General features: G+C 37.9%; 1 protein-coding gene across 1 annotated transcript in view; it reads left to right on the plus strand.

Moving 5' to 3' along the window:
- Positions 1 to 13,688, plus strand: part of DCC (DCC netrin 1 receptor) — a gene marked incomplete at both ends in the record, with an annotated part of 936,944 nt that overhangs the window by 836,445 nt on the left and 86,811 nt on the right. Inside the window, 2 exons of the mRNA XM_081097320.1 lie at positions 4,260 to 4,398; positions 8,030 to 8,137. Of these exons, the coding sequence (XP_080953446.1) occupies positions 4,260 to 4,398; positions 8,030 to 8,137 (247 nt within the window). The remainder of the gene's footprint in view (positions 1 to 4,259; positions 4,399 to 8,029; positions 8,138 to 13,688) is intronic.

Genomic DNA, 13,688 nt, shown 5'->3' on the forward strand with positions numbered 1-13,688 from the left:
ACTGGGGATACGTGGATGGAAGATTTTTATAGCATCCTTGGAAAATGCTCTCAGCCATTAGCATCTACTCCTCTGTTTAACCTTGAAACACACTTATGTAATAAAGAAAACTCACAATGTACACCCCCTTTAATCTGAATTAGACAAGGCTCCTTATTCCTGCCTTATCACTCAGTCATCTCACAGCCCCTAAGAGCTCCTTTGAGATACACAGTTGAGGCATTGTCCTTAATAATTTTAAATCCCTTAGCAGCCGGCCACAGGAATTGCAACAAATCATTATAAACCAGGACAATCTTGTTACCATGTAAGCCTGCCACCATGTTGGCATATACAAACAATACACAAATGTAGACAAAAGTGAGATCCACAAGTGATTGTCCAACACCTACTTTGTCCCTAGAACTGTGCAGTTAAACATGGTTTAGTCATTGTTACTTAATATATTATTTATAATTTTAGAATGAGTAATACACTCAGCTCCATAGATAGACTCTATAGACTTCATAAACTATTCAAGTGAGATAATATATTTAAAATATAAAGCCCACGGGCTGGTGATGTGGGATAACTAAGGTGTTTCAAAAACAAGAGAATAAATTCCCCAAGAACCAAGTACACAATAACTCAACTCTGGTGCTCCAGCTTCTTATATCCCCTCTCTTTACTACTTTCCTAAGGTTGCCCTCAGAGAGAATTTGGACCACATGATACTTTATCCAATGTTCATTCCACCAAACTGCCATCTTGCTTAATCCAGCCTCCATCCAGTGGTGATCAGGGGGATGAAAATATCCTTTGGGAACTTCTGATTGTAAAATCCTGGAGATAAAGCAAAATCTGACCAATAGTTTCATGTCAGCCTTTCTTCATGCAGCCATGCTCAATTTGCTTCTAGCATTTAACGTTTAAGTGGCATAAAATTCACATTTCATCATAAATCAGTTTTTAGTTGAAACCATTTCTTTTAAGAAAGGGCTCTTTGGTATTGCCTCCATGCTAGGTCAGGTTTTTGGAAAACTCTCCAGGGAAGCCCTTAGTGTCACTGATATATGATATTGTTGTAAGTATCCTATCCACATCCTTATAGTATTAGATTTACTACTCAACAGAGCTATGAATAGAGATAACATTATCACATAAGACAACCAATGAAACATGAAAGCATTAAAAATAATATTTTTATATACAGGTTGCCCAATTCTAAGTTTACTTTAAAATGGCTACTTAAAATAATTTATGATCATAATTGCTATACTTTGTTACATTCATTTCACAAAAATACCATGGGTACTTTGCCATTCTGTGAAATGTTCTGAAGGACAATGGTTGCTCTCTGAACAACAGTTTGAGTTCCAAAATTTCTTGAGTGAGGCAAATTATTTCAGATGAATAGACTAACACAGCAGACACAGAATTACTGGGTTTCACAAAGAATGCCTGGAAAGCAAGACCCCACCCCAAAACTATTCTCTCATAGGTTGGAGTTTGGAAATGAAAAAAATAAAAAGATTTAAACTGTTTTTCTCCACATTATCTTCCCTGATCCAAGTCTTCCAATTACTAATATTCAAGCCCCCTTCTCACACATGCACAGTCTACATCCACACCCCAAGAAGAAGGGTTAGAAGGAAGAGTTGGGTAAGCTGGAGAGCCAGGATAACTGTAGAACATATCTGATCCACTAGAAAGAACATACAATAAATTTAAATTTTATAAATAGTGGTAATAGAATGCTTTGGTTTTGCACTTTGAACTTTTCAAAACACTGTCGTGATATTATTTCATCTCACTCACCAGCTTTATAAGGTAGGCAGGGCACACACAAGATAGAGGGCAACAAACATATACGTGGAGCTACATGACCCAGGCTCAGGAGTTGGTCTCACTCTGTCCTCTCAGGTCACTTAACTTAATCTGATTTTTCTCATCTATATGATTGGGATATTCGCACCCACTACAGAAAGAATAAGTGAGCTTCTTCATAGTTAAACATGTATGTAGTTGTGTTTATGAAGACTTGGGTAGGTTGTATAACTTGGCAAAAATTCCCTATTAATGGAGAGCTGGAACTCAGGATGACTAGATGCCATATTCAGGGCTCTCCTCACAGGAGCACCTTTCTACCTCATTTAGTCCCAAATCAAGCCATAATCCAGACTTTCCTATTGTCATTGTCCAAAACTCCAAATGGCTTTATCAAATGGAGAAAGAGTCTATAATTTCTTTTCTACTAAAGTGATTAATCACCTGATGCTTTATACAAATTTTCATTCCAAATACATTCCTAGAGTACCAACTAGCATTTATCAGACATCGCATGGGTATTACAGAAGATACAAAGTTATGCAAAATTGCCTCTGCCCTCAAGATGCTGACAACTCAAAACAGAATTGAACACATACCTAAAATTATATAGCACATTAAGCAATGCATGAAATATTGTAGCCAACATTTATTTCATACTGTGCGCCAGACAATGTTTCACTTGACTTATTAGACACTTTAAATAACGCCATGAGGTCAGTGCTATGGTTTTCTCTGTTTATAAACGAGGAAACTGATAATCAGACAAGCAGTACCTGGGTATCCTATGCTCAAAAAAATAACTGGCCATGATTTCCCAATAACTTCTAGGCTAACGCTTTATGCCGAGCAGCAACTTTCCATGAGGTTCCAGAGAAAATTCAGTGACTTCATAGTATTTATAGAATGCTAATGTGTCATTCTAAACCACAAATAAAGACATTATTGCTTAGTGGCCTTCCAGATGCCACTGGTGTCTATGCTCTAAGAGACTAGCATTATGATATGTGATCCTTCCTCACTGAAACATTTCTCATGGTCCCATCTCTCCCCTATTTCCATCTCTAAGACTTATAGACCTTCATGATGAAAGGGAAGGAGGGCCAGATTGGAAGTTATATATCAGCACGTCAGACACTGGCTGCCCATTTTGTGTTTTATTTGATGGGATCCATCTTCCTGAGTCTACAACGCATTTTTCATTTATTTAGGGCACGCGTGTTTACAGCTGTTTTAAAGAAGAGCTTCTGATAGATGTTTATGAGGTCATCGCTTTAATAGGGTGAAAGGTCACCTCATGAAAATGTTATTTGTACCATTAAGTATTTATTTGGTTTTATAATAAAATGAAGGATTTTCATAGCTATAATCTAAGAAAGATTCATTGTAGAGAAAGAAAGATGTGCCACACTAAAGTAGTAAGGGAGGAGATCGATAGGACATCGGTGGGGAAAGAGAACTTCCCTAGGCATAGATATATAACAAATATAATAAAAATAAACATCAAAGTAAATACTTACCTCTGGAAGAAGATAAAGATCTAAATACCAAGCATAAATCGATATTTATAAGAGGCATAAATTTGCCTGATCACATGGAAAATAAGGATTGACTTATTTTTTTCTGCATTATCATTTTGATCTTTTGAGTAAGCAATAAAGACAGATAATTTACTTTCTACTAAAATATTTTTAACCTGTTGTTTAAAAGACAAAAAAAAAGAACAGATTCAGAAGACAAATAATATTAACACAAATGGAATGTTTTAATATTTATCCAACTTGTTGTTCCCTTCCTGAACAGTTGCTTCAGTGACCAAATTTAAATGTGTGTTCAATGTGAAGTATGCACACAAGAAAGAAACCACATGACACAACATTGCTTTGGTCCATTTTCTTTATAACAGTCAGATTCTCGAATCACTAAAAGTTTGCACCATAAAGCCTCTTTGCAAAAATCATAAGCAGAACTCTAAAAAATTAGTTTTATTACCAGTGGAAATAAATATTAATCTTATTATCATGATGGTCTATGTAAAATGCATAACATTAAAAACTAAATATATATATATATATATATATATATATATATATATATATATATATTATAAATAAATTGAAGTTAAAGTCTGTACCGATAACCTTAATGAGGTAATTGACAGGAAGAAACAGAGTTGGTCTTGTTGCCATGGTTATTGCCTCACTTGGGAGTATTTGTCAGCTTGCGGCCCCTTTAAGCAACATAACACCTGATTTGGTGGATCATGGTTTGGTTGTCCAATAAGCCAGTGTACACCAGCTGACAGAACGGAAGTAAAGTCAGTGAGTCCTGTGTCCTAGCTCCCTGGACTCCGTTTTTGTTGGCTTATTTTATATAGTCTTTTCACATGTCTTGATTTACCAAGTCGATAGAGTTCATTTTTTCCCCTCTTTGCTTCTTTCCCATGTGTATAGTCAGAAGACACAACATCCCTGAGTTACACAGCAACAGGCCTCAAACCAAACACAATGTACGAGTTCTCGGTCATGGTCACAAAAAACAGAAGGTCGAGCACGTGGAGCATGACAGCACATGCCACCACATACGAAGCAGGTATGTGAAGAAAGGCTGGCTTCAGAGTTTCTACTTCCAGCATTTGGTAAAGGTGTTTCCCAGACCCTGTGGAAGGTGGAACCTAGTGCATTTTCAGCTCTAAATTACACTGTATTTTACATAAAATATCTTAAGTTTTATAGTTCATAGAACTTTTATATTTAATATTATCCTCCCCATTTTAGGAAAAAAGAAAATGAATTCCTAATGGATTAAGCAATCTGGTTTTAATTGAGGCATTAACTCAAGGGATCTAAATAGAAATCTTCTTTTTCATGCATTTACATAAAGGCAGACAGCTATGCATTGAACTCTCTGTCCAAAGCATTTGTATCATTGACCAACAGTCACGGGAGGGATTTACTTTTTTGGGAAAGAAATTAGGTACAAAATAAAGCCTTGCATTATAACTGCAGGCTCATGGATTCTTATCCTAAATAACCTCAGCTAGATGTGGGAAGCAGTTTTGGGTGGTCATGTTCATTCTTTAGAAATAAGAGAACAAAATGGAAAACCTTCATGCAATTTGACGTAGTTCAAACCTGGGGTAAAAGCAATTCCCTATAAATTTTACCAGTCACATTTACTGTGGATCATAAAAGTTGAGTTTATTACCTTAAAAGACCTGCAGTGCACTTGACATTCATTGTTCACAGGGATCCAACATTTGAAGAATACAAGGTTTAACATGCTTTTTTTAATCCTCACCCCAGGATATGTTTTTATTGATTTTTTTTTTTTAGAGAGAGAGGAAGGCGGGGGGGGGGGGGGGGAGTAGGGAAACATTGATGTGAGAGAGAAACATCCATCAGTTGTCTCCTAAACTTGCCCTGACCTGGGATAAACCTGCAACCTAGGTCTGTGCCCTGACTGGAAATCAAACCCACAACTTTCTGATGTGTGGGATGGTGCTCCAACTAACTGAGCCATGCTGGCCAGGGATTCACCTGCCTTTTGATTGGCTTTGTGATATTATATCATAGGAATTTCTTAAATATGATCACAAAACTCTTCTCTGGAGAATTTGAATTTCTCTTTCCATTAGAATTTGTCCCATGGTATTGCAGTCCTAATTTTTATCTTTGGCTACCATGTTAACTCACAGAGCTTACTGCATTTTTTACATTTTTATGGGTACTTGTTTCTATACAAAGTTTTCTAGTTTGTCCGATTTAATTTCAACATCCTCTTCTATTTTACATGTATACATATATTAACTCCTTCTCCTCGAATTCTTCCCTGAATGCCAGTGCTCACATCTTCCTTTGAAGACGAAGACAAGCTTAATGAGTTATGTACTATGGGAATAATAAAAGTTCTGCTCTTTCTTTTTACTGAAAATGAGATGAAGGAGTGAAATATAAACCACTAAGACATTTGGTCTTCCCTGAGTGAAAGAGAAGGAGTTTAATTTCCTCTTAAGCAAAAAATTCAATCATTTTTCCCTTTCATAAACATAAAATGTACACCAGCATCTGACTTGATAAATGTACCCTATTGATTTCTCATCAACTGCCTAACCTTGTAGGCACTCCAATGGTGAGACAAAAAGATATTAACTTTCAGAAATGTGGTTAGCAGGAAGGGTGATTGTCAAAACAGATAATGATCTGGACAAAGGTGTAAATAGCGTGTGGATGAGATCTCTGGGTGATGATGAGAAGCAAGAAGTAATTCACAAGTGTCTGCAGGTTTTATAACTGAGAGAAGGAAATGAAGTGAATGGAATGACTCTAGGGTTTCCTTCCAATTCTGCACTAACATAAAGACTATAGGGGCTGCATTGCTAGGCACTTGTGTTGAAATTGCTCATGATAAAGACAAAGGTGGCAGGAGGATTCTTGAAATAAAACATTTCCTTCTGCCCAGGTGATGAATACTTTACTCTAGTTAGCTTAAGTAAAATAAAAAATAACTGCAAGTACACCTGAAATAATGGGTCTTGGGAAGGGACAGAAACCAGAGGTACTCCCAGTCTTTAGAGGAGAAGAACACTATCGGACTATTATTCAGGGTGTTGCCATCACAATGGTTTGACCCGATATGTTTATCTTTCTTATTAACATTCTGTTTCCCAGAAGAGGGGATCCCACTGCTAAGGCGAGAGTGGGGTGAAGGCCACGAAATTCACATGACAGAGAAGAGCTTGTTCCCAAAGAAAGGAGCCAAGTGCTTCTCTTAACGAAGGAGGAAGGGATGGGATGTTGGACAGTCCAAATAACAAACGGCCAGTACAATTCCCATGGCTGGAAATCTTCTAAATCTTGAGTGTTACTTCCCATTCATGCACTTCAAGACAGTCAAGCATGGGAAAAGGAGAACCAGACAAACCATAGGGCAATACTTGTCCAGTCAACTGAGACATTAATTATGAGTTTCCAATTATGTCCATTTGTAAATGTCAGGTCCTGAGATAGGGACTTGGTATAAAAAGCAAAGATGTTGTAGCCTATATCTTTGAGAAAATTATAATCTAGGAGAGAAGAAAAATATTTTTTTTTACCTGAAGCAACATGGGAAATGTTGGTGAATAGAGATTCACCAACATTCACAGCTTTCCAAGTGTTCCTTTCAGAGTCGTGGTCTGTACTGGTTGGTTGGTTCCAGGGTAGGGAACCTTGATCAGTGTGGCTGGTCCTGAGGTCAACCATGAAGTCACTTTGTCTGGTTTTGCTGCTTTTCTGGGCTTGGAGCTGAAACACAACTGAGGCGTAGACATTATCTCTAAGTTGACTGGAACTCTATCTCTGTGGTCAACAGACCAGAGGTTTTGTTCCTAAGATCATTTGATGCTGATCAGAACCTCCTCATCCTGAGGGTTTATGATTAAGGGAGAAGCCATGCAAGGGAGAAGGAGGCAGGCGAGTCAGGTGCTGGATGAAGCCAGTTTGAATCGGAAGGAAATAAAGGAGAAAAAGTCATTTAAGGAAATGAAGTTTCTATGCTGTTGCATCCACCTAAAATAATACTTATACCAAAGAGGCATATTTTGGAGGTGACAAATTCTGCTTCCTTTCACCAACAGGTGGGAAAAGCTCTAAGAAAGACAGGGTTTCATACCATCTAGTGTCATACCATAGATTCCTTGCCAGTTCTATTTTCAAATATTTCTTCGCCCTCTTGTTAGGAGATAACTGGTATGTTACCTAAGCAAGTTGCTTTGGCCTGTTTTCAAATGCATTCTCTTCTTGAGGAGGGGCTTCTAAGGAAATATAGAATTAGGTGACGTTTCAATTATAAATCCTACAGTCATAACAGAGTTCTGTCCCTCGGAGACATGTAGCCGTCAATCTCACAAATATGTGCACATTTGTTTGTTCTCTTATGCTTCTCACATTTTCAGTGCAGCACTCACTTGAAAATACCATATAGTCTTTCCTCCATGTTCACACATGTTCTCTTCTCCTTTGGAAGTCATTAAACTTCCTCGGGAAAAATAACACACATTAATTTCTGTATTTGTGTTTGTTTGCTTCTTTAATCCAAATACTTGAGAGGAATTGTAAATGGTAAAATCAGCATGATATACTGCATGATAGATTCTGAGTGTCAACATCGTGATTAGAAGTCCCATAAATGTCTGTTTTCTCTCACATCCGATGACAAGGCCTTGTCTCTGTTCCCCCGGCAGCCCCGACCTCTGCTCCCAAGGATCTGACAGTCATTACTCGGGAAGGGAAGCCCCGTGCTGTCATTGTGAGCTGGCAGCCTCCCTTGGAAGCCAATGGGAAAATCACGGGTAAGCATCTCAGCTGCATTCTGAGCGTCGCTCTGCTGGGCCTGGGATGGCTCACCCCGAGTGCGCTGCTGGTGCCTTTTGTGTATTAGTTTTCTGTCTAGCATCTTGGTTGACTTCCTGACCCTTTCTGATGGTCTCTTCTGGCCCTCGCTGAGGGCACTGACCGTGGAATTCTTTGGTGCATACAATTAGGCGCACACGCGCGCGCGCGCGCGCACACACACACACACACACACGTGTGATTGGAGTTGCTTCCTGAAAGATGTGCACTTCAATTAGCATAGGCCTTTTGTTGTTTTAGTCTGTGCAGCCTGAAGACAACCTTCTAATGGGATGTCTCTGAGCATGAGTGACTGAGAAGAAGCCGGTTGTTTGGCAATTATAAAACACAAAAGACACGTAATGACCATGTATTTTTGTGTGACACATAGGAAAAAGGAGGTTTGTCTGGGCGGGTTTTCATGTATTTAGCTTGAAAACCCGCTTTTAGCTTCTTATTTAAATCCTAAGGTTCAGAAAACACTTAATGTTGACTGACAGAAATTGTACTTAATGAATATTTCACAGTGACAGATTTTATTTTACCAAATATTGCTGATAACATCAATGCCTAATTAAAGCATCCATTAGAAGCCTGTAATGTTAATTTAGTATGAAAAATATAATGGAGTTCTACCAGGGGTTTTGCATTTAAATGATCACTCTAGTCTTTTAATAGATGTCTCCATAGCATATAATTATTATGAAAAAAATATTGTATAACTAAAAATGGGCACATTATAGTCTAATTAACCTGAACCATTGGATTGGGCACGTGTAAGAGTCACTCCTTTTTTCTTTGCATACAAGAAGTGGATAGCACTACTACAAATTAGCAAAGTTATTCAGTCATTCTGTGATGCAGAGACAAGCATGGGAATTATAGTTCAGATGACATGTGCTTTAAGTGAGTGACTTTCTGAAATTTACAAAATGCGAAGGTAATATATGAAAATTCCAAATGCGATGCAAATATAAGTTGAAGACTTGTTTTCTCTAGGAAATTGCTCTTAGTGCAATAGCTAATAGAATTTTCATTTGAGCCGACAAATATGGAAAAAGAGGAACAAACATCTTCCCTAAATCTTATATGCTCAGTTGTCACTCTGCCAGGTTTTTTAAAATGAAGGTTGGCTCATTCTAATTTCTTCTTATTTCCACTCAACTTTATGATCTGTTTTCATTGGTTCCATTTCAGTACTTTTGTAGATTTTGATTGGTTTACATGATGACTATTTTATTATGTGACAAACTTATTTATAAACATATGGTAAATCAACAGATAATAAGTTTAAGAAAAAAACAAAATAGAACTTTTCTAAATCAAAACAAGTTCTGGTGGAAAGAATTTTTTTTCTTAAAGGATAAAATAAGTCATATACTACCCAATTCTCCACTCTTATTTAAGTAAATCTCATCAAATTGTCAATGTAAACAATAGAATGTGTTTTCAACTCTGGAAGGAAGCTTTATTTTGCTTTTCAAGATTAAAAAATGGGGGGAAATGCAATTAATCTAAGCAAAAAATTTAGTGTGCCAAAATCACAGTGTATGTGTAAGAGACCTTGTCCACATATTTTATGTAGAGTTGCATAATAGTTTCCACAACTAAAACTTCATTCTCTAATAATGGTATGCATTTATGAAGGCCAAGTTGTGATTTTCAGCTTGAGATATTTTGACTCGATTCAACGGAGAGCACACACACACAGCCCATTAGACAACTTCTTCCTATACATATTTTGATTCTTTCAACCAAATTCCTTTTAGAAAACAGGATGATAAAATATTCAAAATAGAAGACCATTAGGCAGAAGGCCCATGCTTGTTACACTCTGCTTCCATGAAAGTGCAAAGGAACATGTGAGCTCTTTCCCAGTGTGTTGGGCACCTGTGAGCCTATGGAAGAATGTACTCCCTTCCGGCATTTCTATTTCCTTGTCTTCCTAAGTTACTGCATCTGTACAGCAGTAGGACAGGGTGGTTAAGAACTGAAAACCTGAGCTTCTGAGAGAGAGATGCCCAGGCAAGCGATTTAACCTCCCAGAGTCTGACTTTCTCATCTATAATATATGGGGATAGAACCTCTTTTGTAGAATCATTATAATAAAGTGCCTAGATAAGTCCCTGATGCCCAGTACGTACAGAAACAAATGAGCTATTATTATTCCTATTTGAAATCCACTCAAGGAAGAGGCTTTGCTAATGGGCTTTGCATGGTACCCAGCTCATCAATTTGTAAATATGTATACTTCAAAAACGATTAAACAAACGAAAAGAGGGTGAGGGAGAAGACCTAGATGATTCTGGTCCTTAAATTCCTTGATCATCAACTGGCAGCTTAAGGATCTGGACTGGCATTTTAGAAGAAAGTCGTTCAAATTTAATTAAGCATTTGTTACATGGTTGGCATTCTGCTAAGCACTTTGCTATTATAAGTGTTCATATATTCCAGTTATTCCACTTTGAAATGAAGAGATGAGGGCCTTCTCTGGGGTAACTGACTTTCCTAAAATCAAATAACCACAAAGTAGCAGAGCCAGCTAGTCTTCAGTGAAAAGGCTGTGTTTACAAAGCAGCTCCCAAATACCAAAGGAGCAAGAGGCAAAGAATGAGTCAGACAAGTCTAGCTTGTCGGTTAATGAGTTTAATAGGGAATGTACTTACTTACATACAGAAACCTGGTCCTGGCTGTAGGATGGTCAAATTTCCGCATCTTTCACCCACTAGACCAGGGGTGGGCAACCCCTGGCACGCGTGCCAAACATGGCACGCCAGTAACTTTTGCTGGCACGCAAAACCCTCTCTTATAATCTTCCATTTATAATTGTGAATCTTTGTTCTCAGTGATGAATTTTGTTAAGTCTCATAATAGGAGTAGCCTGATGGATGAAAGTAGTAGCTCGTGCATATCTCTGAAGGTCGTGAAATATAAACCTGATGTAAAATCTCTGTCATCAGTGATGCAGCAGCAAAAGTCCCACTGATAATATCAAACGGAGTCATAAAGTTTTCTGTCGGACTACCAGTGTACATGATTACATTAAAAAATAAATGTATTTTTCATCATCATATACTGTGTTTATGTCACTTGAATGAATTTTATTATTTCTTCAAGGTTCTTCACATACGTACACCTTAAGAGATATCAAGTAGGCGTAACATGTTCTCAAAAAATTAGGGTTGGCATGCAGAGGAATTTTGAGTCAGAGATTTTGCTGTTTTGGGCACGCATTCACAAAAAGGTTGCCCACCCTTGCACTAGACTAGCCTCTTTTTAGAGATGGAGATATGTGCTAGGCAAGGAATGTGGGGGAGGGGGGCGGGGGGGAGGAGGATCAATAGGCCAGATAGCAGGAGTCCCTGGCACCAGGGTGAGCCAAGAGATAGATCAAATCAAGGGTGCCTTGCCCCAGAGGAAGGATTAATGAAAATTTCATGATTAGACAGCTGTCTCTGTACACATTCCAGAGTCCACTAAAGGGAATGGGGGGGGGCGGGGGGGGCGGGGGTGTCAAAGATCTGGCCAGTTCATTCATTCAGAAGTTAAGCTGGTTATTAGTTCTGAGATGGAGTCCGCATTTCAAGATAGAATCAAGCTAGGATTTAAAACTCAGGCTCCTACTCTTATTATATTATGCTGTACTTCAACTTCTTAGTATTCAACTGGTCCAAATCAGTGATTTTCAATTGATTTATGATTTAATTTTTCTGAAGAAGGATTGGGCATGGTATTTTCCAAGTGATTTTAATATGGCTAGTTGTGAAACATTGATCTAAATACATGCAGCATCCAACATTATTTAAGATCAGAGATCAAGATAGATAGAGGGAAGAGTTAGGTCTTCGGAGATTGTTCCTTATTATTGGTATCTAATGATGAAAGTTATACTTGCTTTTTCTGTGTCTCCAATTCCTGTTGCTTCAAATTCTCTTATCTCTTTACTTTTGTAAAATTCACCTAACCATTTTTCTTCCCACTTCTAGGCTATAGCTTAGTCTTGCTAGCAGATATTTCTTCCATCTGTTCCTTAAGCGTTGCTTCCAGAATTCAGATCTTTTTATTCTCTTTTTTTAAATGTCTTTATTGATTAAGGTATTTCATATGTGTCCTTTTCCCCCCATTGCCCCCCAACACACACTCACTCAAGCCCCCACTCCCTGGTGTCTGTGTCCATTGATTAGGCTTATATGCATGCATACAAGTCCTTTGGTTGATCTCTCCCCCTTTCCCCCACCCTCCCCTACCTTCCCTCTGAGGTTTGATGGTCTGATCAATGCTTCTCTATATTCTCTTTGTTACTTTCTCTGCAAAAGTGTCTATATGATACCAAGAGCTTCAGTGAACACAAATGTCTCTTAAATTTCATATTAAAACCTCATATTGTATATTTCCATTTGTCTGTCTTATTGTATTCTATTCCCCAACACCTCTTTCTCCACTTCTTTCTCTCTCTCTCTCTCTCTCTCTCTCTCTCTCTCTCTCTCTCTCTCTCTCCGTCTCTCACCCACCATAACCAACTAAATAATGCACTATTATATTCAGTAATAGGTTTTAAGACTATCCAAGAATGTGGATCCATCTGGGCACTCACACTGAAATCTTAATTTCCTGCATTTTTTTATTACCATCATTTCCAAAGCCTCCACAGTTCACCTGGTTGCATAAGTTGGAAATTTAGTCATCTTGACTCCTTCTTTTTCATCTCCTCAACATGTAATCATGAAGTAAAATCAAATGCTTATAGTACACTGCTGAAAATTTTATAAGAACAGATTTCAGATTTTGTCCAATGCCTTCTCCCTTGTAACAATATCCTTAACATGTAGTAGGTAATGAATAAATATTTAGTCGGTAGAATAATCATTGAATTGCTATTAAATCTATTGCTTCACTTGAAACCAACAGTTCAGCTCTTCCAAATATGACAACTTCCTTAAGATGTATTAATATTAAGAAAGAGAGAGATAGAGAGAAAGGAAGGAAGGAAGACTAGCTGGAGCATTTACTGTGTAGTTAGTATGTAGAAGGTAATTTAATAGAAATATCCCCACCTATTGGGTTCTTCAAATGCATTATCTCATAGAAACTTCTTCTCAGATGATAAAATTGAGATGTACTCAGATTAAGCAAGTTGTTCAAGGTTACAAAGCCAGTCAGTGTTAGAGCTGTGACTTGAGGTCAGGTATCCCTGAATCCATTGCCTGTTATTTTGGACCAAAAAGGAGGAAGAAATGGGTCCTTCCATCCTTGTGTATCTATTTATATACAAGATCAGCAGAATCCTTTTTTAAGCAGAAAAGCTCTGACTGGGTAGATCTTCTTGTTGGTAGGGGTCATCTTAGTCTTCCTTGTGATTCACAGTCTACCCGAGTCTTGGAGGGAAATCACTAATGAGTGACAAGAAGTATGGAAGAAGACAGAATAGAGGAGAGAGATGGCATTAAACACTTCTACCCTTTGCTTCTGGAATTACAACTACCTATTTGTATAAGTAGGGTCACACTAACA

Source organism: Myotis nattereri (assembly GCF_964212035.1).
Source record: "Myotis nattereri genome assembly, chromosome: 8".
Taxonomy (NCBI): Eukaryota; Metazoa; Chordata; class Mammalia; order Chiroptera; family Vespertilionidae; genus Myotis; species Myotis nattereri.